General features: G+C 52.4%; 2 protein-coding genes across 2 annotated transcripts; one reads left to right on the forward strand and one right to left on the reverse strand.

Moving 5' to 3' along the window:
* On the reverse strand, positions 1 to 20,320 carry LOC103177095 (brain mitochondrial carrier protein 1). The gene is made up of 10 exons (XM_042340631.1): positions 20,283 to 20,320; positions 18,769 to 18,864; positions 10,078 to 10,225; positions 8,046 to 8,140; positions 5,380 to 5,465; positions 4,480 to 4,575; positions 3,963 to 4,087; positions 3,016 to 3,151; positions 2,520 to 2,600; positions 1 to 2,387 (listed from the first exon to the last, which is right to left on the reverse strand). Exons 2-10 carry the CDS (start codon positions 18,836 to 18,838, stop codon positions 2,346 to 2,348), a joined length of 879 nt encoding a protein of 292 aa, XP_042196565.1. The 5' UTR covers positions 18,839 to 18,864; positions 20,283 to 20,320; the 3' UTR covers positions 1 to 2,345.
* On the forward strand, positions 20,317 to 24,944 carry timm8a (translocase of inner mitochondrial membrane 8 homolog A (yeast)). Its single transcript, XM_042340632.1, has 2 exons — positions 20,317 to 20,468; positions 24,299 to 24,944. The coding sequence occupies exons 1-2, from the start codon at positions 20,364 to 20,366 to the stop codon at positions 24,458 to 24,460; spliced, it is 267 nt and encodes an 88-aa protein (XP_042196566.1). The 5' UTR covers positions 20,317 to 20,363; the 3' UTR covers positions 24,461 to 24,944.
* Positions 24,945 to 26,092: the final 1,148 nt, after the last annotated feature.

Consider the following 26,092-nt stretch of genomic DNA (forward strand, 5'->3'; position numbering starts at 1 on the left):
TCCTTTTCTCTCATTTAATGTAAAATGTCATAAATATTGATCATCTCACCCAGACCACCCCACTAGCATCACCTCCCAACACACTTCATATATTAATCTGTTTAGGGGAAAGAGAAATGACTGACTGAACATGATTGTTTTTTGGCCAGCCGGGCGTCTGACACATGAAGAAACCAAACTGAGAATTCCATGTATCCCAACTCCACGTGGAAATCCCAGAGATAGATTGTTAAAATAGAATGCGCTCTCTCTCTCCCTGGAGGGACACATCCTGGTTACCTAATTTTGGAAAGTATCAGGCACAGGTTGGCAAGAGCCAAGATTTGGGGGGACCATAGAGTGTGTTGGGGTAACTGCTGGAGTATAACCAGCTAAATCTGCATAGCTTGTCAATGAGAGCATTGTCCAGCAAGCTTTCCCGCTGCTTATCCAGTTAGGACTGGGATAACAAGAGCTGAGTGGGATGACTCCCTGCCACCAGCGACTGGTCTGACATTCCAGGTCCTGCTGATGAGCCAGGCTGGCCTGTGCTGCCATCAGCAGTGCCCTGGAATATTGCAGACCCACCTGGCCCAGGCACTGGACTAGATACCATCACAGAGAATCGAGCCAGGCCTGACATTCTGTAGCCAAATATATCACTTCAGAGCTGGTTCAGCTCCAGAGACCCCACTTACCTCACCCTCAAGGAGAGTCACTAGTTGAATGTTCAATATCTGACAAGTGCAGGTTTGGGCCTCACCAGGTGGATGAGAGGTACCAGGAACTCCCTGTGAGCCCCGGTGAGCAATACAGCTCAACATGAAAAGCCTGAGCATTGCCACCATTTTCCTATCCACAGCTCAGGCACACATCACTTCCCACTGAGTGATAGTTCCACCAGACGGAGGTGTAGAGTTTAAGCAGCAACTCCTGGCCTCTCTGCAGCCAATCACAGTGGGTTCCAGGTGCTTGGACGTATGAACAGGTGTTCACAAACTCAGACTCCAAGGAACGCCTTCCAGCAGCTGTTGCCCCAAGCCTCAGATTTTCCTCATCAGCTATCTGATAGACATCTGCCTTCAGTGTGGTGGGAGGAGCTTTGCAGGTCAGTTTGTGATGTGCCAAACACCTTGATGTTCTCGAGGTCCAAGTCCATTGCCATGTACCTGGCTTACTTAGCACCAGCTGCTCCATCCAGGTCCTCATGTGACGGGCCTTGGCAAATAAATAAATGAAGCCACCTCCAGTGATTAGTAGCAGGTCAGTGTAGGCCAGAGCCCTCCCTCCTGCAGCTGCTTCCCGTGTTTGCCACAAACCCACCTCACTGCTGATCCTGGACTTTGCAGCTGGGTTAAAGGAAACATCTCTATTGCATCCCCAGGAGCTCGGATCTATAAAGGAGGATTGTTTACAAGCTTGACCTGCATCGGAATTTTGCTGTCCTTGAAGAGGGATGACCCTGACTGACCAGAGAGCCCTTTGTCCCAGCTCAGCATGGTCCCTCAGGACAGGGTCCAGGCTGAGGTTCATGACAACCACGATCATGAGGTACCACTGAGTCAACAACAGCACGAATGCCCCTTGTATCTTCCAATCAATTTCCTCAATGTCTTCTCTTAGCCGTGGGGGCATTTACACCGTGTCCCACTGGTTGGCCAGTGTTCAAGATGGATATAATCTTGTAGTAGCAGCTGGACGCATCTCAAGCACTCGCTCCACTAGACATTTAACCTCAAACAATAAAATACTTCAGGAAATGTGACAATTCTGATTTTGAATTTGGTTCAAATTCTGTGATTTTAAAAGTGAGCTTTTGGTTCTTTTGAGTTTTAAAAAATGTAACAAAGATGAATTCACAGAATAAAATGATCTTCTGAGAATTTTCACCACAACGCAGGCACATCAGCAAACCCCCACTGACCTTCCGGAGTGAACAAATACAGGAGTGAGCCTGGAGTAAAAGCAGCACAACATTGTGCACAATGATGGGAGCTCCCCATAGCTTACACACAGGCCTTGGTACAGAGCTCAGCACCTCAGTTCATAGATTATTTCACAAACAGCTCCTCACAGAGCAGAGGTGATGCGAGAAGCCTGGGCCTGGTGCTGGAGACAGCAAGCTCGGACATGGAAAGGAAAAGTCATTACAATCTCTGAGCGATTCCAAACAAAGGACAGGATGTCGGCGCTGCTGGACGCATTGATCCTCCCTGTGCAGTACACAGCCGGGCAGCTCGCTCCAGCGCAGCCTCGCTCCAGCGCAACAGCAACCAAGCAAAGGCACTAACAAATGGCCAAACAAGAACAGTGCAAATGGCAAGGATGTGGCTTGGGTCGGGCTGTCACTGCACGATCAGCAGCTGCTACAAAGGAATCCTTTTCAGCTGTTCATAAGTAATGAAAAACTGAGATATGGATTAAGGTAAACACTCATCGACTGTGAGAAACTGCATTTCAACTCTGCGGCGGGGGGGAGGGAGCCAAGTGTGGGAAGGGAACTTGTGGTGGGAGGGGGAATGCGGGTGTGAAAAGGATACGATTATATTCCAGGGGCCCAGGCGGAGCCAGTTGGGCCAGAAGCCTTTATATAACGCCAAAAAGCCTTCACTCCTCCAGATCTGTGAACATATAATAAAAATAGTAATAATAATCCTTGCATTTGATACAGCGCCTTATCACGTCTTCAAGACGTCTCAAAGCGCTTCACAGAATACGTGGCAGCCAATTGCGCACAGCAGTGTCCCGCAAATAGACAATGAATTGAGTGACCAAATTATTATTATTTTGGAGGGATTATTACCCCTGGAAAATAATCCGCCAATCGACTAACAACCAGGTTCCTACTTACTCCTGGGTAAACAGAGGCAATGTGGAGTAAGGAAACTTATCTAAGGTGTTGCTCTGCCCAGGAATTGAACCCAAGTCTCTCTCCTGTGAGGCGAGCTCTTACCACTACACTACAGGTCTCCATGTATGATGTCATGTTATATGTCAATCATACCAGGAAGAGACCTCGCTGGGGGAGGGGGGTACCTTGAGGAGCCCGTCCAGTGTTCCCCCGTACAGGAGGTGACTGTCCATTGATACTTTCTGGTTCATCATCCGTGTCCGCACCACATCAACTGGGTTGGAGGCTAGAGCTCCGGCCAGACCACACGTGAAACTGGAGCTAAACACAGAGCAATCATCAGTGGGGAGGGGCGGGGTGCGAGTGCAGGGCCAGAGGGCATGGGAATGAGAGGTGGGTGTGAGGAGGGCTGAGGGTACACATGATGGGGTGAGAGGGCATTTGATGGGGGGGTGGGGTGAGGGTGTGTGTGTTAGGGTGTGTGTTAGGGTGTGTGCGTGAGGGTGTGTGTGAGGAGGTGTGCAAGAGGGGGTGTGTGCGAGAGGGGGTGTGTGGGTGTATGTGGGAAGATGTGTGAGGGGATGGGTGTGAGGGTGTGTGTGTGAGGGGGCTGTGTGAGGGTGTGTGTGTGAGGGGATGTGTGTGAGGGTGTGTGTGAGGGAGCTGTGTGAGGGTGTGAGGGTGTGTGTGTAAGGGGATGTGTGTGTGCGTGTGAGGGGATGTGTGTGTGTGGGGGGGCGATGTGTATGTGTGTGTGTGTGAGGGGATGTGTGTGGGTGTGGGTGTGAGGGTGTGAGGGTGTGTATGAGGGGATGTGTGGGTGTGAGGGGATGTGTGTGTGTGAGGATGTGTGTGTGAGGGGATGTGTGTGAGTGTGGGTGTGAGGGTGTGTGTGCGCGCGTGTGCGCGCGTGTGTGTGTGTGTGAGGGGATATGTGTGTGTGTGTGGGGGGGATGTGTGTGTGTGTGTGTGAGGGGATATGTGTGTGTGGGTGGGGGGGATGTGTGTGTGTGTGTGTGTGAGGGGATGTGTGTGTGGGTGTGAGGGTGTGTGTGCGTATGTGTGGGTGTGAGGAGATGTGTGTGTGTGTGGGGATGTGTGTGTGTGTGAGGGGGGGGATGTGAAGACTTACATGAAGTGTGTGGCAATGTTGTCGCCCAGGGAGCTGGAGAGTATCAGATGTTTCTTGGTGATGTCGTACACCGGCAGCTCCACCCCTACCACAATAGCTGCTCGCTGTGCCGTCAGCATTACCCCCTGGGGAAGCCACATAATCCGCCTGAGCCTCGGTCTTTCCCCCAACCTCAACCCCCAGCTTGCCCGCCTCACCTCCCCCAACCTGCCCCCTCCCTCACTCCCCAGCTTATACCCCCCCACACCCCCTCACCCTGCCCCCTCACACATCATCACATACACACAGCTGCTCCCAAACACAGACAGCCCTACCCCAACACCCCCTCATACACACCAGCACCACCCACACACCATCACACACACAGCCCCATCCTCACCCCGCCAACACACACCCTGCCTCACACACTCTCACCCCCACACACACAAAGTCCTTGCACACATTCACCCCCCACCCTCACAGCCCCACAGGCACCCTCACACCCACCACACAGCAACCCCTCCCACACAGTACGTACCCGCCACAGGCCCCTCGTGCCCTCCTGCTGATAGATATTGATGAAGTTGGCCACCATGCTGCCCTGGATCAGGCTGCCCTGCGCCTGCATACGGATCTGGGGGCAATCAGAACAGCTCGTCACAGGCCCATTCGGCATCTTGTTTGACCCTCAACTACCCCACATCCGTGCCAATGACCCACTCTGCCTTTCCCCCACCTCCACATCACCCGGCTCCGCCACTGCCTCACCCCTCAGGCTGCTCAAACCCTCAACCCTCAAGTGGAGTCCTATAGCTCAGTGGTTGGAGCACTCGCCTTGCAAGCAAAGAGACCTGGGTTCAATTCCCCGCAAGGTGAAACCTTGGGCAAGTTTCCTTACTCCACACTCCTGATAATAATCCCTCAAGAAGAACAATTGGTCACTTCAATCCACGACTGTGCTGTTGACACTGCTGTGCGCAATTGGCTGCCATTTTTTTCCCATGAATATAGTCAATTACCTACCTCTGTGACCTGCTGACTGCGTATCAACTTGTCCGCTCCCACCACTCAGCAGGCTGTAGCCTGCTCCATGTCCCTCACCATCAGTGGTCGGACCTTCAGCTACTCTGCCTCACCCTAATGAACTCCATCCCAGATTCCCTTCGCCTCACTCCCTCCCTTGCCTTCTTCAAAGCACATCTCAAGACCCCCCCTCTTTGATTGTACATTCAGCCATCTTCCTACCCTTCCCACCCTCCACTCTCCCCAATCCCAACCCCCAGCTCGGGTCTAAATCCCTGACCGTCCAGCACCTTTGGACATCCTTCTGATGTGAACGGCAACCATGAAAATGTAATTTGTTGTTGTGTGTGGGGGCACAATTCCCTGCCACACTTGCCACCGCAGCTACTGCTCCAGGCACAATCCTAATCCTTACCTTTAACACATCGGTAGGGTTGGCGATGGAGGAGGAAACGACGCCCGCAAGGATGCCACAAACCACGTTCACCAGGAGGGTCTCGTCTGTCAGGAAAATGTTAGAGTCAGTGATAGCTCCGTTCCCACAACAGCAGAACAGCAGAAAGCTTATCATTTTGTGAAACACAGCGTCTTGTCACAGTTCTCAGATTGCACAAATCTGACAAGCAGAAGACTATAATGCTGACCTCAATCTTGAAAATGTTATAAAATCATCACTTCCAATGCCCTCCAAGATTCGCTTAATAAGACAGTTAGAAAATTAAACACAACAGGAAAACTTTAATTAGAACTCATCGCAATTTGGGCCATGGTGTCTGTGCTGAAGCTCACTCACCCACCCACTGGAGCTCGCTACTCTAACCCCATTCTTCTGCTCGCTTTCATATAGCAAAGTAGTAACAGGGGGTATTCACTCTGCACTCTGCCAGTATTTAGATCATAGCAGAAATGTTACATTTTACAACAGCTTACACTTAAATAGCACTGTCCACACAGGGTAGAATCTCAGAGCTCTTAACGGTGGCGGAGCCTGAGAGAGGACAAGGCAGAGGGATTGAGGGAAGAGTGTTTCAGAGTTTGGGGCACAGTGGCTGAAAGCGCAACCTCCAATGGTGGGGCGGAGGGTGCGAGGGCTGAGCAGGAGCCAGTGCCAGTCGAGCAGAGGCTCCGGATGGTAGATTGGGGAGTGAGGAGGTTAAAGAGGTAGGGAGGTGCCAGGGAGTGAATGGATTTGAACACAAGAATGATCCTCTTTCACTGTTTTTCTTCACATCCCGCCGGGACATCTGACCTCCTCAGTAGCCATCTCCCTTTCAACATCTCCCTTTCAAACACCCCAATTGATTCCTCATCACTATATTCTGGGGCATTGAGTTACCAATTCCTGCAGTGAAGCAGTTGATGTGTTAGTTTCAGTGTGATGGTAGGTTGGGCCACTGCTGGAGGGGAGGTGCTTGCTATCCAGCACACACTGGGGTCTCCAGCTCACTGGGGGACGTCAGCACACACTGGGGTCTCCAGCACACACTGGGGAGCCTACATCCAGTCAATCATAAGAGGCCAAACGCTGCACCGGAACCAGCCAGTGCTCACCAAAGCCCCAGCAGCTCCAGCCCCCGGAACAGCCATTAATGAGGAAACATTTAGCAAAGAAACATTGATTTGCTTGGCCGACCATAAAGTGTGATAGTGATAGTGTGATATCATCCCTCGCACCCTCTGCCCCACTATTGGAGGTCATGCTTTCATCCACTACGCCCCAAAACTCTGAAACACTCTCCCTCAAACCCTCCGCCTTGTCCCCTCTCTCCCCTCTTTCAAGTCCCGCCTGAAGAATTTCCTGTTTGACCGTGCTTATGGCCACCTGCCCCCTCCCCCCGACTTGGAGTCAGGCTCCGCCACTGTTAAGCGCTCTGAGACTCTACCATGCGTGGAGGGCCCTACATAAGTGCAAGTTGTTGTTCTTTTGTTGTTAGCATGACTGTGTCACTGGCGCGTCACTGTGTCAGTGTGACTGGCGCGTCACTGTGTCAGTGTGACTGGCGTGTCACTGTGTCAGTGTGACTGGCGCGTCACTGTGTCAGTGTGACTGGCGCGTCACTGTGTCAGTGTGACTGGCGTGTCACTGTGTCAGTGTGACTGGCGTGTCACTGTGTCAGTGTGACTGGCGCGTCACTGTGTCAGTGTGACAGGCGCGTCACTGTGTCAGTGTGACTGGCGTGTCACTGTGTCAGTGTGACTGGCGTGTCACTGTGTCAGTGTGACTGGCGCGTCACTGTGTCAGTGTGACAGGCGCGTCACTGTGTCAGTGTGACTGGCGTGTCACTGTGTCAGTGTGACAGGCGCGTCACTGTGTCAGTGTGACTGGCGTGTCACTGTGTCAGTGTGACTGGCGTGTCACTGTGTTAGTGACACCGCAGTAAGTAAGTAGGAACCCAGTTGTTAGTCAATCGGTGGATCACTTTTCCAGGGATAATAATTCTTAAAAAAAAATAATAATTTGGTCACTTCAATCCACGACTGTTTGTGGTACTCACTGCTGTGCACAATTGGCCGTCACGTTTCGCCCACAAAATATACAGTGAATTCACTTTACAGCATATTCTGTGAAGCGCTTTGAGACGTCGAGGAAGACTTGAAAAGTGCTACATAAATGCAGATGGGGGGGAGGGCTTCAGTCACAAGTGTTAAGAAGAACAGTAAGGAGAAGGGCAGGGCTGGGCAGGGCAGGGCAGGGCTGGGCAGGGCAGGGCAGGGCAGGGCTGGGCAGGGCAGGGCAGGGCAGGGCAGGGCTGGGCAGGGCAGGGCTGGGCAGGGCTGGGCAGGGCTGGGCAGGGCTGGGCAGGGCTGGGCAGGGCAGGGCTGGGCAGGGCTGGGCAGGCTGGCAGGGCAGGGCAGGGCTGGGCAGGGCTGGGCAGGGCAGGGCTGGGCAGGGCTGGGCAGGGCAGGGCTGGGCAGGGCAGGGCTGGGCAGGGCAGGGCTGGGCAGGGCTGGGCAGGGCTGGGCAGGGCAGGGCTGGGCAGGGCTGGGCAGGGCTGGGCAGGGCAGGGCAGGGCTGGGCAGGGCTGGGCAGGGCTGGGCAGGGCAGGGCTGGGCAGGGCTGGGCAGGGGGCAGTAACAAACCTTGCGGATGCTCCACAATTAGCCCCTTGAGACTGTGATAAACACCGATCTTTATGGTGCCATAGGAGGCCTGGCGCAGCAACGCAGGGCTGATCCTGGGGAGAGGAGGAACTGCAGCAGCTCAATACCCCACTACAGCCTCCCCCCACCCTCCACACACACAGCACCCCCATCACGCACACAGCCCCCAGCCGTCACGCACAGCCCCCAGTCTCACACACACAGACCCCCATCACATGCGCAAATAGCCCTCCATCACACACACACAGCCCCCATCACACACACACAGCCCGTCACACACACACAGCCCGTCACACACACACACAGCCCGTCACACACACACAGCCCGTCACACACACACAGCCCGTCACACACACACAGCCCCCGTCACACACACACAGCCCCCGTCACACACAGCCCCCGTCACACACACAGCCCCCGTCACACACACACAGCCCGCGTCACACACACACAGCCCCCATCACACACACACAGCCCCCGTCACACACACAGCCCCCGTCACACACACAGCCCCCCGTCACACACACAGCACCCACCACACACAACACCCCACACAGCCAACTCCACACACACAGCTCCTTACACACACATCCCCTACACACACACACACAGCCCCCTAGACACACACAGCTCCACACACACACACGCACCCCACACCTCCTCCCATACACAGCTCCCTCCACACACACACCCCACACCCCCCCTCTCCCAAACACAGCCACCCGCTCCCACAGCGACTCCCTCACACACAGCCACCCACACACACACAGGCACCCCCACACCCCACACCCTCCACACAAACAGCGCCGCCCCCACACACAGCCCCTCCCCATACACAACACTCTCCACACACACAGCCACCCTCTCCCACACACACAGTGTGGATGGGGGCTGTGAGTGTGTGGGGGGCTGTGTGCGGGGAGGGGGGCTGTGTGCGGGGAGGGGGGGCTGTGTGCGAGGGGGGCTGTGTGCGGGGGCTGTGTATGGGGGGGCAGTGTGCGTGGGGGAGGCGGTGTGCGTGGGCGGTGTGTGTGGGGGGGATTGTGTTGATGGGGTTGTGTGTGTGGGGTGGGCTGTGTGTGGGGGCGGGGCTGTGTCTGGGGGCGGGCTGTGTGTGGGGGCGGGGCTGTGTGTGGGGGCGGGGCTGTGTGTGGGGGCAGGGCAGTGTGTGGGGCAGGGCAGTGTGTGGGGGGGGCTGTGGTGGGGGGTTGCTGCGTGTTGGGGGGGGGTTTGCTGCGTGTGGGGGGGTTTTGCTGCGTGTGGGAGGGGGTTTGCTGCGTGTGGGGGGGTTTTGCTGCGTGTGGGGGGGGGTTTGCTGCGTGTGGGGGGGGTTTGCTGCGTGTGGGGGGGTTTGCTGCGTGTGGGGGTTTGCTGCGTGTGGGGGGTTTGCTGCGTGTGGGGGGGTTGCTGCGTGTGGGGGGGTTGCTGCGTGTGGGGGGTTGCTGCGTGTGGGGGGGTTGCTGCGTGTGGGGGGGGTTGCTGCGTGTGTGTGGGGGGCTGGGGCTGTAGGTGTGGGAGACTGTTTGTTGGGGGCCTGTTTGTGTGGTGGGGAGCTGTGTTTTTGACTGGGGTCTGTGTGTGTGATGGGGGGTGGGTGCTGTGTGTGCTAAACCCCCTCAAGCAGACACAGCCACCCCCTCTAACACACAGCCCCCCCCTCACGGACACAGCTCCCCCACCCAATCACACACACACAGCATCCCCCACACAGGGCACCCCCCAGACACACAGCCCGACCCACATATACACAACTCTCACCCATACACACAGCCCCCACCACATACATAGGCCCCCCCCCCACACACAGGCCCCCCCCCACACACACACAGCCCGCCACCCCCACACAGACCCCCTACACAGCCTCCCCCCCCACCCCACGCGCAGCACCGACCACAATGCATCCCCCAATCCCACGAAACGCCCTACCCCCCATGCAGCACTCTCCACGCAGCGCCCCCCCACAGCACCACACACACACACACACCCACAGACCAGGCTGGGAGTGCCTTACCCAGAGTAAAGAGCTCTGATTCCCTCCTCTCGCCCGATGCGCAGTAAGGCGTGAAACATTCCGCGGTATTTAATCTCCCTGTAGCGGGCGTCGCTGGACTGTCCCTGCATCTGCAGCCGTGTCTTGGTCAGGTCCACGGGGAAGGTCCCTGCAGCACAGGGCAAAGTATTTGTCATCCCCACAGCTAATAGAAAAGTGCGGAGATGTTTGCCCCAAATTGCAGTTGATTGATTGGTGCTATTGCTGTACAGCCCACCAGCGTGAGGACTGAACTGAGTGAGGTGGAACAGAATGAGAATTCTGTTAAAGAATTTGGTGAGAGTGGGAATTCAGTGCAAGAGGGGAAAGTGGTGCACAATTACAAAATACATAATAGTTGTATTAAAATAATAAAAACCATGTCTGGGAATATGGCAGGGCAGCTGAGATGCACAATGTGTGCCATGTGGGACTCCAGGATGTTTTGTGTGCCCTGGGCAAACACCAGTGTAGGAAGTGCCTCCGGCTGCTCGGGCTGGAGCTCAAGGTTTCTGGATTAAATGTTTCAGAAGGTGATCACCCCACAGCCACAGAGGGTTCGGAAGGAGAATGAGGGGGTGACCACCCGGCATGGTAGGAAGAGGGGACGGGCAGTGCAGAAACCCCCTGAGAGTGTGGCACTCACAAACCGATTCTCTGTACTGCATGTGGTCAGAGTGATGACATCTCTGGGGAGGGGAGTCAAAAGTTGATGCATGTCCCAATAACTCACTCCACTGTAGTGAGCAGCCCCATTTTCTTTGTGAAAATAAATTTCATTTCTTTACCACTTGCTATCTACAAAAGCAAGGTGTGGGGTTTAGATGTAAAGAAAAAAGGCTTGTTTTTGGTGTGAGCCACATGACCCTCATATATATAAAGGGAACCTTGCTATTTTCATGTTAGTTTGAGCGCAGCCTTCCTGAGACTTTAAATGTTCCACTTGTAAGGAAACATTGTAATCACAAATTGGGATTTAGCATTGTCTTTATTACCTGCAGTTATTTCAAGTGCCACACAATCTTATATCCTGTCATTTCTACATTTTAAGGGTGGTAGACTGGGGGATGCTATAACCAGCATCAACTATGTACAGACTTGAGGTTTTTTAGTTCCTGAGATTTTTACATATCCGGGGTGCAACACTGTTGGAAAACAAATATTTTTCTGAAAAGTGGAATAAACAGACCTGTTACACTTCTGACAATGTGCATTAGTATTTTGTAAGCTGTGAGAAAAGCCCTTGAAAGGGTTGCCCAGTTTCAGACTAATGTTTGCTAAACTGTTGCATGCTATCCATCTTTATGGAAACTGTCCAGTTTGGGGGTGACAGTGAGTGTTGCATATTAGTATAAGCATTTGATCTTGCCCCATGTCTTCTAGATGTCTCAGAGCGCTTCACAGAATATATTGTAAAGTGAATTGTCTTATGTTTTGTAGGTGAGACGCGGCAGCCAATTGTTCACAGCAGTGTTCTACCACATCTCCAACACTTGTATTTGCCCCTATGACATCTTTGGATACAAGTCCTGAGCAATCTTTTTCTTTGTCTTCCTCCTCTCTTCTCTCCCCCCCCCCCCCTCCTCATACACACACACAAATGTGCTGAGGGCAAATGTGTCCTAGCTGCATGATAAGGTGGCTTGTCATAACACACCAAGGTAAACATGTCCTGGTGATGTTAATTTCTAATTCGTTTTGTTGTTCATTTTAAGAGCCTTGCATCTCCTGAGCTTGATTCTTCCTATTTAGTTGATTATAGTTCTACATATAACAACATCTTTAAAGCATTACTCGATTACCATGTTCTGAATTAAGGTCTTTCTTACCCCACTCCAAACATATTTTGCAGAAATTGTAGATTTTTTTAACGTTCATGTATTAAAAACATTCAGTTGTACATTATATTACTAGGGATGCAATTAACTGGAAATTGCTTTCCTAGTGGCAGTGCCGATGGAATATTATTGGGAGTATCTGGAAGGTTTTGATTAGTCTGAAATTATATATGGCAATCTGAAATTTGGGGGGGCAAAGAACTAGCCTTTTTTTGGAGCCGGACGGTAATTACTATCAAATGCAGTGACTTGATGGTATCTAAAGTCTGAATGTTGCTTTTTGCCACTTAACAACATTTAACATTGTGGAGTCCTGTAGCTCAGTGGTTAGAGCACTCGCTTTGCAAGTGAGAGACCTGAGTTCAATTCCAGGCAGTGGGAAACCTTGGGCAAGTTTCCTCACTCCACACTCCTAATAATAATCCCTCCAAAACCAAAAACAATAATAAAATTGGTCATTTTCAATCTACGACTGTTTGTGGGACATTGCTGTGCGCAATTGGCTGCCGCGTTCGCCCACAAATATACAGTCAATTCACTTTACAGTGTGTTCTGTGAAGCGCTTTGGGACGTCCTCCCGACGTGAAAAGCGCTATATCAAATGCAAGGATTATTATTAAAAGCAAATGGATGCACAGGGGACACAGGGAAGATTGTCAATGCAATTGTCTTTGGAGAACACAATGGTGAAGGGAGTAGATAGGCTGTTCTGCAACTAAAGATGTGACTCTCGCATGGTATGTTGCCTTCCTGATGCCAGGGTTGAAGACATCATGGAACAGATGCAAAACATTCTACAGGGGATCTTCTGGGAACATCCAGAAGTCGTTGTCTATGTTGGGATCCATCACAATTGGATTTGACAGTAGACCAGCAATGGCAGACGTTTAAGGAGATAGTGCAAAATTTCCAGCGAGCACGTATTCCTTTGAGGAATAAGAATGCCACGGGAAAAGTGGTCCAACCGTGGCTAACTAGAGCAGATAGGGAAAGTATAAAGTTAAAGGAAGAAGCCTATAAAACAGCGAAGATGAGTAGTAAACCCAAGGATTGGGAGAACTTTAGGGATCAACAAAGGAGAACCAAAAAAGTGATTAAGAGGCAGAAAATGGAATATGAGGGCAAACTAACGAAGAACATAAAGACAGACTGTAAGAGTTTTTATAAATATATAAAGAGGAAGAGGCTGTCAAAGGTAAATGTAGGTCCGCTACAGGCAGAGACAGGGGGAATTATAGTAGGGGACAAAGACATGGCAGAGTCATCAAACAAGTACTTAGAAGACACGGAAAACCTACCAAGACTAGAGGGGAACCAAGAAGACAATGTTAGCGAGCAACTTGGGGGAATTAATATTAGTAAAGAAATGGTTTTAGGTAAATTGTCAGGTCTTAAAACTGATAAATCCTCTGGACCTGATGGCCTACATCCGAGGGTTTTAAAAGAGGTGGCTACTGAGATAGCGGATGGCTTGTCTTTGATCGTGGAGTCCTGTAGCTCAGTGGTTAGAGCACTCGCTTTGCAAGTGAGAGACCTGAGTTCAATTCCAGGCAGAGGGCGAAACCTTGGGCAAGTTTCCTTACTCCACACAGAGCCTAATAATAATCCCTCCAAAACAAAAAAAACAATGATAAATTGGTCATTTTCAATCTACGACTGTTTGTGGGACATTGCTGTGCGCAATTGGCTGCCGCGTTCGCCCACAAATATACAGTCAATTCACTTTACAGTCTATTCTGTGAAGCGCTTTGGGACGTCCTCCCGACGTGAAAAGCGCTATATCAAATGCAAGGATTATTATTATTATTATTATTATTATTATCTTCCAAAATTCTCTGGATTCTGGAACGGTTCCCATTGATTGGAAGATTGCAAACGTGACACCACCATTTAAGAAGAGTGGGAGAGAAAAGATGGGGACCTATAGACCAATTAGTCTGACTTCAGTGGGAGGGAAAATTCTTGAGTCCTTAATTAAGGATATCCTTATGGGATTCCTGGAAGACCATAACAAGATTAGGCAGAGTCAACATGGCTTTACAAAAGGGAAGTCATGCTTCACTAATCCTTTAGAGTTTTTTGGAGATGTATCTGCAGGTTAGATAGGGGGGAACCAGTAGATGTAGTATATTTAGATTTTAAAAAGGCATTTGACAAAGTGCCACACAAAAGGCTATTGCACAAGGTTAAGGCCCACGGGATTAATGGGAACATATTAACATGGATTGAAGAGTGGCTAACGGGTAGAAAACAGAGAATAGGGATAAATGGGTCATTCTCGAATTGGCAGGAGGTGACTAGTGGAGTGCCACAAGGATCAGTGCTCAGGCCTCAGCTATTTACAATTTACAATTACAATTAAGATATCTACCAAAAGAAGCAAAGGGGAGGTTAGAAGAAATTTTTTCACTCAGCGAGTTGTTTGAATTTGGAATGATTTGCCTGAAAGGGCAGTGAAGTCCAATTCGATAACAGCTTTTAGGAGAGAACTGGATAGGTATCTGGGGAAGACGGGTTTGCAGGGTTATGGGGAGAAAGCTGATTGGGGTTAGAGTTCTGTCAAAGAGCCGCACAGACTCGATGGGCCGAATGGCCTCCTTCTGTGCCGTAACATTCTATAAAATCTATAAATCTATGAAACAGAAAAAGGAAGCTTATAAATGTCAGGACCAAAACATGGAAGATAATCAAATAGAATATAGAAAGTACAGAAGAGAACTGAAAAAGGAAATAAGTGGGGCGGTGGGGCAAAGACACTGTATGAGAACAGATTAGCAGGTAATATAAAAGGGAACCCGAAGGTATATTATAGGCATATAAAGAATAAAAGGGTGGGGTGGAGCCAATTAGGGACTAAAGAGGAAATCTTGTGGAGGCAGAGGGCGTGGCTGACGTACTGAATGAGTACTTGCATCTGTCTTCACAAAAGAAGAGGATGCAGCCAATGCCACAGTATTAGAGAGGGTGGGGAAATTGGATAAGAATAAACCGAGAGGAGGTACTAAAACAGGTTGTCGGTGCTCAAGGATAGATAAGTCACCCGGTCCAGACGGGCAGCATCCCAGGTTACTGAGGGAAGTAAGCGTGGAAATAATCTTTCAATTCTCCTTGGACACCGGGTGGTGCCAGAGGACTGGAGGGCTGCAAATGTTACCCCCTGCGCACAATGTCGCCACCCACCCCCCCCACACACAGCCCCCCCCACACAGAGCCCCCCCCCCCACACAGAGTCCCCCCCACACACAGACCCCCCCCACACAGCACCCCCTCACACAGCCCCCCATACATAGCCCTCCCCATATACAGCCCCCCCTCACACAGCCCCCCCACACACAGCCCCCCACCATGCAAATGTTACTCCCCTGTACAAAAAGGGGTGTAACAGGATAAATCTGGGAACTACAGGGCAGTCAGCGTAACGCCAGTTGTGGGGAAACTTCTAGAGACTATAATCTGGGACAAAATTATTTGTACTTAGAAAAAAAGGACAGTCAACATGGATTTGTTAAAAGCAAATCATGTCTAATAAACCTAATAGTGTATTAAGAAGTAATGGAGAGGGCGGATGAAGGTAGTGCAGCTGATTTAGTTTATATGGATTTTCAAAAGGTGTTTAATAAAGTGCCACATAAGAGACTTGTCAGCAAAATAGAAGCCCCCGGTATTAAAGGGACAGTGGCAGCGGATACAGAACTGCCTGGGAGACAGAAAGCAGAGAGTTGTAGTGAACGGTTGATTTTCTGACCGGAGGGAAGTGTGCGGTAGTGACCCCCAGGGATCAGTATTGGGGCCACTGCTGTTTTTGATCTATATAAAATGACCTGGACTTGGGTACAGGGAGGACAATTCCCAAATTTCCAGATGATACTAAGCTGGAAAAGTAGTAAATGATGAGGATAGTAACAGACTGCAAATGAACATAGACAGACTGGTAACATGGGCAGACAGGTGGCAGATGAAGTTTAATGTGGAGAAATGCAAAGTGATGCAATTTGGAAGGAAGAATGAGGAGAGGCAATATACACTGATGGTACAATCTTAAAGGGGGTGAAGGAACAGAGAGACCTGGGGGTCATATAGTAAATGTTTGAAGGTGTCAGGACAGGGAGATAAAGCTGTTAAAAAACATAAGGGTTTCTAGGCTTTATAAATATGCATAGAATACAAAAGTCGGAAAGTTATGATAAACCTTTATATAAAACACTGGTTAGGCCTCAGCGAGAGTTCTGGGCCCCACACTTTAGGAAGGATGTCAAGGCATTGGAGAGGGTGCAAAGGAGATTGACCAGGATGGTACCAGGAATGAGGGACTTCAGTTATCAGGAGAGGCGAGAGAGGCTGGGATTATTCTCCTAAGCGGAGACTTAATAGAAGTTTTCAAAATTATGAGAGGATTTGACAGGTTGAAAAAGAAGAAGCTATTCCCACTGGCAGGTGGGTTGGTAACCGAAGTCACCGATTCAAAATACTTGTTAAAAGAAACAGAGGGGAGGTGAGGAGACTTTGTTTTACACAGCGAATTGTTGGGATCTGGAATGTATTTCCTGAAAAGCTGGTGGAAGCCGATTTGGTAACAACATTTAGAAGAGAAGCAGATAATTTGGCGAGGACAAGTTTGCAGAGCTATGGGAGAGAGCGGGGAGTGGGATTGAATTGGATAGCTCTTTTCAATGACAAGTCAGACATGATGGGCCGAATGGCCTCCTTCTGTGCTGGACAATTCTATAATTCTATGGTTTTATGATGTGGAAGTTTACCTGGTGTCTGCGGATGTCATCGCCAAGAGGGAGCATATAGGTAAGGAAAATAAGAGGGCCAAGGATGGAGCCCTGGGATACCCCCCAGGTGACTGAACGGGGGCGGGAGAGAAACCATTTGCCGAGGTGAAATGGAGGCGGTTAATTAAGTAGGACTCGAACCATGCAAGTGCTGTCCCGCTAGAGACACTCACAAACAGACACACACGGGGCCTCCGAGTGGAGTGAAGCCCATTTCCCTCTGGTGTCACCCACGCACACGTCTCTGGAGCTGCCCTGTCCACAGTGACCTCAGGTATACAGCCGGCAGTCATGCAGGGCCTGAAACGTCATTGTTTAGTGGGTTTATGGTGGAGGCGCTGTTTATAGCGGATTCCTCTGAAACATTTTCTATTGGCCCAGATCATTAGCCCCCAGACAACAAGTGGGTCACAGCTCACATGGGGTGGGACTGGGCCAGCAGGGGGGCGAGCCCACCATCTACACCCTGTCCCTCCCCATATGCACACCCAAACTGCCTCTCCCGTTCGGGGGGCAAGATACAAGGTATGTATGTGTGTGAGTGTGTGTGTGTATGAGTATATTCTGCCTCCACCCTCAACTCCAGGACCACTGCTGTCCTGACAGACTGTCTGTCGGACATCAAGTCCTGGATGAGGGCAAATTACAGTTGAATGTGAACAAGACTGAGGCCCTCCTGATTGGCTCGCGCCAGCGCCTCCACACCTCAGGCTCTGGCAGCATCAACCTCCATGGTTGCACACTTCAACTCACCAGCCAGTCAGGAACCTGGGTGTCTTGTTCGACCCTCAACTGTCTTTTCTCCCCCACATTCAAGCCATGACCTGCTCTGCCTTCCCTCACCTCTGTAACATCGTCCGACTCCACCACTCCCTCACCCCTCAGGCGCTGAAACTCTTGTTCATGTCTTCATCACCTCCAGGCTCAACCATGCAAATGCCCTGTTTGTCGGCCTTCTCAACTCCTCCCTCCACAGCTGCAGATAATCCAGAACTCTGCAGACCGTGTCCTCTCCCGCACCAAACTCCGTGACCCCATCTCCCCCCCTCTCGCTCGAATTCAAGATCCTCATCCTCACCTACAAGACCGCTCCCTCCTACCTCTCTGACCTACTATCCCCCCCTACGTACCTGTCCGTACCCTCCGTTCCTCTGGCTCCGGTCTGCTCCACATCCCCCGCCCCAACCACCCTACCATCGGTGGCCGGGCCTTCAGCCTCTCAGTCCCGAGGCGCTGGAACTCTATCCCCAGTGCCTTCGCCGCTTCCTCCCTTTCCTCCTTCAAGGCCGGTCTCAAGACCTTTCACTTTGACCTTCAGCCTTCAGCTCCGCTCTCGACTCTCTACTCCCTCCTCGCTCCCTCCCCTCACCCTGACCATCTCCCCCCACCTCGCCCCCTCCCTTCCCTCCCCTCACCCTGACCATTTCCCCCCAATGCTCGGGTCCTGACCCAACTGTACAGCGCCTTGGGACGTCCTCCCGATGTGAAAGGCGCTCAATAAATGGAATCTTGTTGTTGTTGATTCCATTGGCTCCCTATCCTTCAGGAGATCCAGTTCAAGATCCTGGTCCTCACCTGCAAAGCCCTCCATGGCCTAGCCCCACCCTACCTGTGCGACCTCCTAACCACCTATCAACCTGTTTGTTCCCTCCACTCAGCCGCTCTGGCTGCTCCACTCCCCCGACCCACCCGCCCCACCATTGGCAGGAAAGCCTTCAGCCACTCTGCCCCCAACCTCTGGAATTCCATCCCGCAGTCACTGTGCCTCGCCCCCTCCTTAGCCTCCTTCAAGTTCCGCCTCAAGAGCCTCCTCTTCGACCGTGCCATCGGTCCCCCCCATTCCCCTCCCCTCCCTTCTCACCCCCTGAGCCCAGCTCAGGTCTGAAATGCTGTACACTGTCCAGCGCCTTGGGACGTCCTCCCGACGTGTAAAGTGCTATACAAATGTAATCTTGTTGTTGTTGTGTATGCATGTGAGTGTGTATGTGTGTGAGCGTATGTGTGTGTGAGTGTAAGGCGAGGAGCCTTGTGGACGGAGCGCAGGGTCGAACACTTACCAAACTCGGCGGTGACTGAGGCCAGGCCACCGAATACAAAGGGCTTCCAGTTGAGGCCGGACATCTCCATCTCCAGCTGACACTCTGCCTCCAAATCTGTTCATTAAACAACAATTAGTCTGCAGATCGAGCAGGCCCCTGTGAGCAGGAAACAGCAGTGTGTGTGTGTCTGTGAGTCTTGCAATCGACCAATGACATTACTGAAATCGCTTTGTAATTTCACTTCTGTGCGTGCGATCTTCAAAGCTCCAGGTGAAGTATTTTTCTTTTTTGTTGCGATTTCCCCCTCCCTTCCTCTCCAGTCCCCCCCCCCCACTCTCTCTCTCAATCTCTTTCAAACCCTCATTTAGCTCGAGGAGGGTCTCTTGTCTATGAGTACCATCCCCAGTGCCCCACAGCCGTCTCTCCTCGAGCCCCTCCATGCCCACCCCCATCTGCTGGACACCTGAGCTGCCCCACTCAATGCTCTCCCATCGCTACTCGCACCCACCCTCTCCCCCAATCCCCTCCCTACCCCTCACCCCCATGGGGGGGAATCTAGATGTCAGGGAGCTTTACTGTGTCTCTAACCCATCCTGTGATGTTATGTGATGTTATGAAGTAGTGAACTTTAAAAATATTAACAAGTAAAAGTTGTTCCTGACGCATTTAGGCCAAGGCCCGGGTTAGCGCCCACCCCCCGCGGACACTCCCACCTCTTCCCTCTCTAAGCTTTTGAATTTTCAGAACTCTGCAGCTGTGTCCCTCCCACAGCGCCACTGCACAAATGCCATTCGATGTTGTTGATCGCTCAGCTCCACTGGTTCCCCATCCCCGGAGCACAGCCCTCCCCCCCCGGGGTCCCTGCCCCCTCCCCCCCCCGGGGTCCCTGCCCCCCCCCCCGGGGTCCCTGCCCCCCCCCGGGGTCCCTGCCCCCCCCCCCCGGGGTCCCTGCCCCCCCCCGGGGTCCCTGCCCCCCCCCCCGGGGTCCCTGCCCCCCCCCCCGGGTCCCTGCCCCCCCCCCCGGGGTCCCTGCCCCCCCCCCCGGGGTCCCTGCCCCCCCCCCGGGGTCCCTGCCCCCCCCCCGGGGTCCCTGCCCCCCCCCCGGGTCCCTGCCCCCCCCCCCCGGGGTCCCTCCCCCCCCCCGGGGTCCCTGCCCCCCCCCCCGGGGTCCCTGCCCCCCCCCCGGGTCCCTGCCCCCCCCCCGGGGTCCCTGCCCCCTCCCCCGGGGTCCCTGCCCCCCCCGGGGTCCCTGCCCCCTCCCCCGGGGTCCCTGCCCCCCCCCGGGGTCCCTGCCCCCCCCCCGGGGTCCCTGCCCCCCCCGGGTCCCTGCCCCCCCGGGGTCCCTGCCCCCTCCCCCCCCCCGGGGTCCCTGCCCCCTCCCCCCCGGGGTCCCTCCCCCTCCCTGCCCTCCCCCCCGGGGTCCCTGCCCCCTCCCCCCCCCGGGGTCCCTGCCCCCCCCCGGGGTCCCTGCCCCCCCCGGGGTCCCTGCCCCCTCCCCCTGGGTCCCCCCGGGGTCCCTGTGGCGGTTGTACCTGTTGAGGCAGTTGGTGCCAGTGACCGGAAGCCGCTGTTTCCCGGGTAACACGGGCTGTGACGAGTTTCCGGTTCCGGTAATGGAGGCGGCGGGAGCGGACCCCGCGCTGCAGCGATTCATCGCGGCCGAGAGTCAGAGACAGCGATTCCAACAGCTCGTGCACGGCCTGAGCGAGATGTGCTGGGTGAGGGGGGAGGGGGCCGGGGGCCGGCGTGAAGGAGCGGTGACTGGGGGCCGGAGACCAGTGGGGGGTCAGGCAGGAAGCAGTGGGTGTGTGAAGCACAGGGGCCCTGAGAGGGGGTGGGCCAGAGGCCTGAGGCCCACCCCCTCTCAGGGCCCCTGTGCTTCACACACCCACTGCTTCCTGCCTGACCCCCCACTGGCTGAATGGCCTCCTGCCTGTAAACTCTGATCCTCAGACGGCAGAGCGGGGGTCAGGGGCGGGGGGTCAGGCGCGGGGGGTCAAGCCGGGGGTCAGGGCGGGTCAGGGGCGGGGTCAGGGCGGGGGTCAGGGGCGGGGGGTCAAGCCGGGGGGTCAGGGCGGGTCAGGGGTGGGGGGTCAGGCCGGGGGGTCAGGGCGGGTCAGGGGCGGGGGGTCAGGCCGGGGGGTCAGGGCGGGTCAGGGGCGGGGGTCAAGCCGGGGGGTCAGGGCGGGTCAGGGGCGGGGGGTCAGGGCGGGGGGTCAAGCCGGGGGGTCAGGGGTGGTCAGGCCGGCACCAGGACGCTCGCCGGGCCGCGCGCGCTCAAAACAACATGAGAATTTGCCGGTGAAAAAAGACCAAAGTCCATCCAGTTCACCTTTCACCATCCGGGCAGTCGCTTGACCTGTCATATCCCAAACCATACACTGTATCCTGAGATATTATTTTCTAATTTACTTGAGCAGAGAGCCCCGCAGCGCGAGGAGGGAACTGAGTGAGAATTCTGTTAAAGAATTTGGTGAAAGTGGGAATTCTTCGGCAAGAGGGATACCAGAGAGAACTCTTTCATTTAGCAGAACAGCGGGAAATCTTTGAGGTAGAGGCAACCTTATATGTAAGTAGGCAAACAAGTCAATTAGCAGTTCACTGCAGACGGTGATAGAGGTGCATAATTAAAAAATATATAATAGTTGTATTAAAATAATAAAAACCATGTCTGGGAATATGGCAGGGCAGCTGAGATGCACAATGTGTGCCATGTGGGACTCCAGGATGTTTTGTGTGCCCTGGGCAAACACCAGTGTAGGAAGTGCCTCCGGCTGCTCGGGCTGGAGCTCAAGGTTTCTGGATTAAATGTTTCAGAAGGTGATCACCCCACAGCCACAGAGGGTTCGGAAGGAGAATGAGGGGGTGACCACCCGGCATGGTAGGAAGAGGGGACGGGCAGTGCAGAAACCCCCTGAGAGTGTGGCACTCACAAACCGATTCTCTGTACTGCATGTGGTCAGAGTGATGACATCTCTGGGGAGGGGAGTCAAAAGCAAATGGATGCACAGGGGACACAGGGAAGATTGTCAATGCAATTGTCTTTGGAGAACACAATGGTGAAGGGAGTAGACAGTCGTTTCTGAAACCAAAGACGTGACTCTTGCATGGTATGTTGCCTTCCTAGTGCCAGGTTTGAAGACATCACAGAATGGATACAAAATGTTCTACAGGGGATCTGGGAACATCCAGAAGTCGTTGTCTATGTTGAGATCCATCACATAAGGAAAAAAGGTCAGATCCTACAGGGAGAGTGTCAGAAGCTAGGGGAAAAAGCTAAAGAGTAGAACTTCAAAGGTGATGATCTCTGAATTACTTCCAGTGCCTCGTGCAAGTGAGCATCAAAGCAGCTGGATCTAACACATGAATGCATGGCTGGAGAAATGGTGCAGAAAGAAGGGCTTCAGGTTCCTGGGGCATCAGTTCTGGGGCAGGTGGGACCTGTAGAAGCTGCATGGGTTACACTGCACAGGGCTGGGACCAATGTCCTCTTAGGGAGATTAACTAGTGCTGTGGGGAAGCGTTTAAAACTAATTTTGAGGGGGGAAGGGAATCAGGATGTAGCAATAGTGAGGATAAACAAGTTATATAGAGGGCTGGGAGAGATAAATAGCAAGCTAATCAGGAATAATCCAGAAAAAGACCGATTTAGTCTGTTCTCCCATGGGATTAGACAGGGGAGAAATGCAGAGCGGAGTGCATGCACGAAGTGTGACAAAGAAGATTGATGAACTGCGGCTCAAGTTGCCACATGGGTTATGATGTAGTGGCAAAAACAGACTTGGCTCCGACAAGGGCAGGAATGGGAGGTGAAAATATTCCTGGCTCCAATGTAATCAGGAGGGATAGGGAAGGGAAAAAAGCAGAGGGTGGCAATGCTGATTAAAGGGATGATGTGCCAAAAACACAAACAAAAAAAAACACAAACAAAAAAAACAAAAAGGGTCCAAAAACAATCTTATTTGGTTTGAGTTAAGGAGCAGAAAAGGAGCTGTTACTCTGTTAGGTATATACTACAGACCACCAAATAGTGGGAAGGAGATAAACGAGCAAATCTGCAGCAGATTTCAGAAAGATGCAAAACCAATAGAGTAGTGATAATGCGGGACGTCAGTTATCCTAACATAGGCTGGCAAAATAACAGTGTAAAGGGCAAGGAGGGGGAAGGATTCCTGAAATGTGTGCAGGATAACTTTCTGGATCAGTATGTTTCCAGCCCAATGAGGAAGGAAGCAGCGCTGGATCTAGTTCTGGGGAATGAAGTGGGGCAGGTGGAGCAGGTGTCAGTAGGAGAGCATCAGGACAACAGTGATCACAAAATCATTAGGTTTAGAGTACTTCTGGAAAGGGACAAGGAGCAATCAAAGGTGAAAATACTCAACTGGAAGAGGGTTAACCTCAGTGAGTTAAAAAGTGACCAAGGTGGACTGGAAAGAAAGATTGGGAGGTAACACAGCTAAAGAGCAATGAGAAGCATTCAAGGAGGGGACTAGTTCGGGGACAGCACAAATACATTCCCATAAAGGGGAAAGGTGGGGCATCCAAACCTTCCTGAATGAATAAGAAAATTGGGATTAAAATAAAACAGTAAAAAGAAGCTTATGATAAATGTCAGGTCCAAAACATGGAAGATAATCAAATAGAATATAGAAAGTACAGAAGAGAACTGAAAAAGGAAATAAGTGGGGCGGTGGGGCAAAGACACTGTATGAGAACAGATTAGCAGGTAATATAAAAGGGAACCCGAAGGTATATTATAGGCATATAAAGAATAAAAGGGTGGGGTGGGGCCAATTAGGGACTAAAGAGGAAATCTTGTGGAGGCAGAGGGCGTGGCTGACGTACTGAATGAGTACTTGCATCTGTCTTCACAAAAGAAGAGGATGCAGCCAATGCCACAGTATTAGAGAGGGTGGGCAAATTGGATAAGAATAAACCGAGAGGAGGTACTAAAACAGGTTGTCGGTGCTCAAGGATAGATAAGTCACCCGGTCCAGACGGGCAGCATCCCAGGTTACTGAGGGAAGTAAGCGTGGAAATAATCTTTCAATTCTCCTTGGACACCGGGGTGGTGCCAGAGGACTGGAGGGCTGCAAATGTTACCCCCTGCGCACAATGTCGCCACCCACCCCCCCCACACACAGCCCCCCCCCCCACACAGAGCCCCCCCCACACAGCCATCCCCCATACACAGCCCCCCTCCAGAGACCCCCACACGCACCCTTCACACACAGACTCCGGCCATGCAGGCCCCCCTCACACATTACAGCTCCCTCCACATAGCTCACTCCCCCCCCCCCGCCCGCCCATTTACACACACACAGCACCCCCTGCACACTTGGAGCTCTTGCCCCCATACTCTTTTGGCTCCACTTGTCCTGCACCCCCCCACCAAACTGGTCCACTTTAAGATCCTAGTCTTCATATATAATGTCTCCCTAGCCCTGCCTCACCTGCCCTCAGTGATCTTTGACCTTCCTCACAAGCCTCAGCATACGTTGGTTGTGGCCGTCGAAAGTGTTGTTAAATCACTCGTCTTCATTGACAGGATAAATGTATGGACAAACCGGGGCCCAAGCTGGACAGCAGGACAGAGGCGTGCTTTGTGAATTGTGTTGAGCGATTCATCGATACCAGTCAATTTATTCTGAATCGTCTGGAACAGACCCAGAAAAACAAAGCTCCATTCTCCGAGAGTCTGAGTGATTGAGAAACCCCCCACTACCCCCTGGGCAGAGAATTCGGAAGCTGCTGAACAGGCACGTGAACGAAGAGAAGATTTTACATTTAAATGATTAATGTTTTTAAAGTGTGGCACCCTGAACCTAATACCTGAAGAAACGATCAAGCCATAAGTTTCAGTTAAAGTGTTTTTGTGTCTCAATGTCATGTGTCAGCGTGTGAGTGAGGAGACTGTGTCACTGAACTTGGAGCAGAACTTTGTCCAAATCCAGGGCTGAGCTCTGGCCGCTCACTGGGGGGGAGGAGGTGAGGATCACTGGGGGGGGGGTTCGTAGGGTCACTTGGGGAAGGGGTCAGGTTCACGGTGCAGCTCATAATGCACTGACTGAGCAGGATCTCTAATGATGAAAGGAAAACATTCTGCCAATTAACTGCGGATACACCTTACACTGGACACAGGCAACTGTTGCTGATCAGCCAAATATATCATTAAATAAAGAGAATGATCATCACTATGGAGGGGTGTCGCTGACTGCTGTAACCAGGCCTCCACCGCACACCTACTAATTGTCACAAGGCTACTGTAGATGGTGGTAGGTTCTCTGTTGGGCGGATGTTACTGGGTGTGGCTCAGTGCTGGGCAGGGCCTGTATGCGGGGCTGGTTGTGGGCAGGGCTCAGTGTTGGGTGTGGGCGGAGCTGTGTTGGGTGTAGGCGGGGCAGGGCTGGGCGGGGAGAGGGGCTGGGCGGGGCTCGGTGCTGGGCGGGGAGGGGGGCTGGGCGGGGCTCGGTGCTGGGCGGGGAGGGGGGCGGGGAGGGGGGCTGGGCGGGGATAGGAGCAGCACAATACAACGCCAAATATTCCAAAATATGTGTTGTACAAATTCTTCATGTGACACATTAACAGCATTTAGTTTCCCAACAGTACAAACAGGTTTGATATTTCTGGCCTTAGACGCGGTCGAGCAGCGCTGAGCAGCTGCCAGTGAGCACACAGTCAGTCACACACCTGTACAGTCAGTCACACACCTGTACAGTCAGTCACACACCTGTACAGTCAGTCACACACCTGTACAGTCAGTCACACACCTGTACAGTCAGTCACACACCTGTACAGTCAGTCACACACCTGTACAGTCAGTCACACACCTGTACAGGATTTGAAGCACAGTTGTACATAAATTGTCAATACGTCAGCAATAATAGTAAATTGAGGTTAGGATTACGGAGTCACATACACCTGTAGTCAGTGAGTCACACGGTCAATAACAAACCCATTCCAACACTGACACACAACTTGATTAATAAATGTCTTCTCCACATTGTCATTCCAATGTGCAGAAAGGAACTAGAGCTTGACACAGTATTTCATTGAATCAAAAGGCACAGAAGGCGGCCATTCGACCCATCTTACCCGTGCCGGCTCTTGAAAGCTATCCAAATGAATCCTGCCCACCCGCCCCCCTCCCCCCCCCACTCTCTTCCCATAGCCTTGCTTTATCCTCCCCAAACATCTATCCACTTCTCTTGAAAGTTATCGAATCTGCTTCCATCAACATTTAAGGCAATTCATTGCAGATCCGAACAACTCGCTGTGTGAAAAAAATTATCCTCTCCTCTCTGGTTCTTTTGACAACTATCTTAAATCTGTGTCCTCTGAT

This window comes from Callorhinchus milii, unplaced genomic scaffold (genome assembly GCF_018977255.1).
Source record: "Callorhinchus milii isolate IMCB2004 unplaced genomic scaffold, IMCB_Cmil_1.0 Scaffold15, whole genome shotgun sequence".
NCBI classification, from domain to species: Eukaryota; Metazoa; Chordata; class Chondrichthyes; order Chimaeriformes; family Callorhinchidae; genus Callorhinchus; species Callorhinchus milii.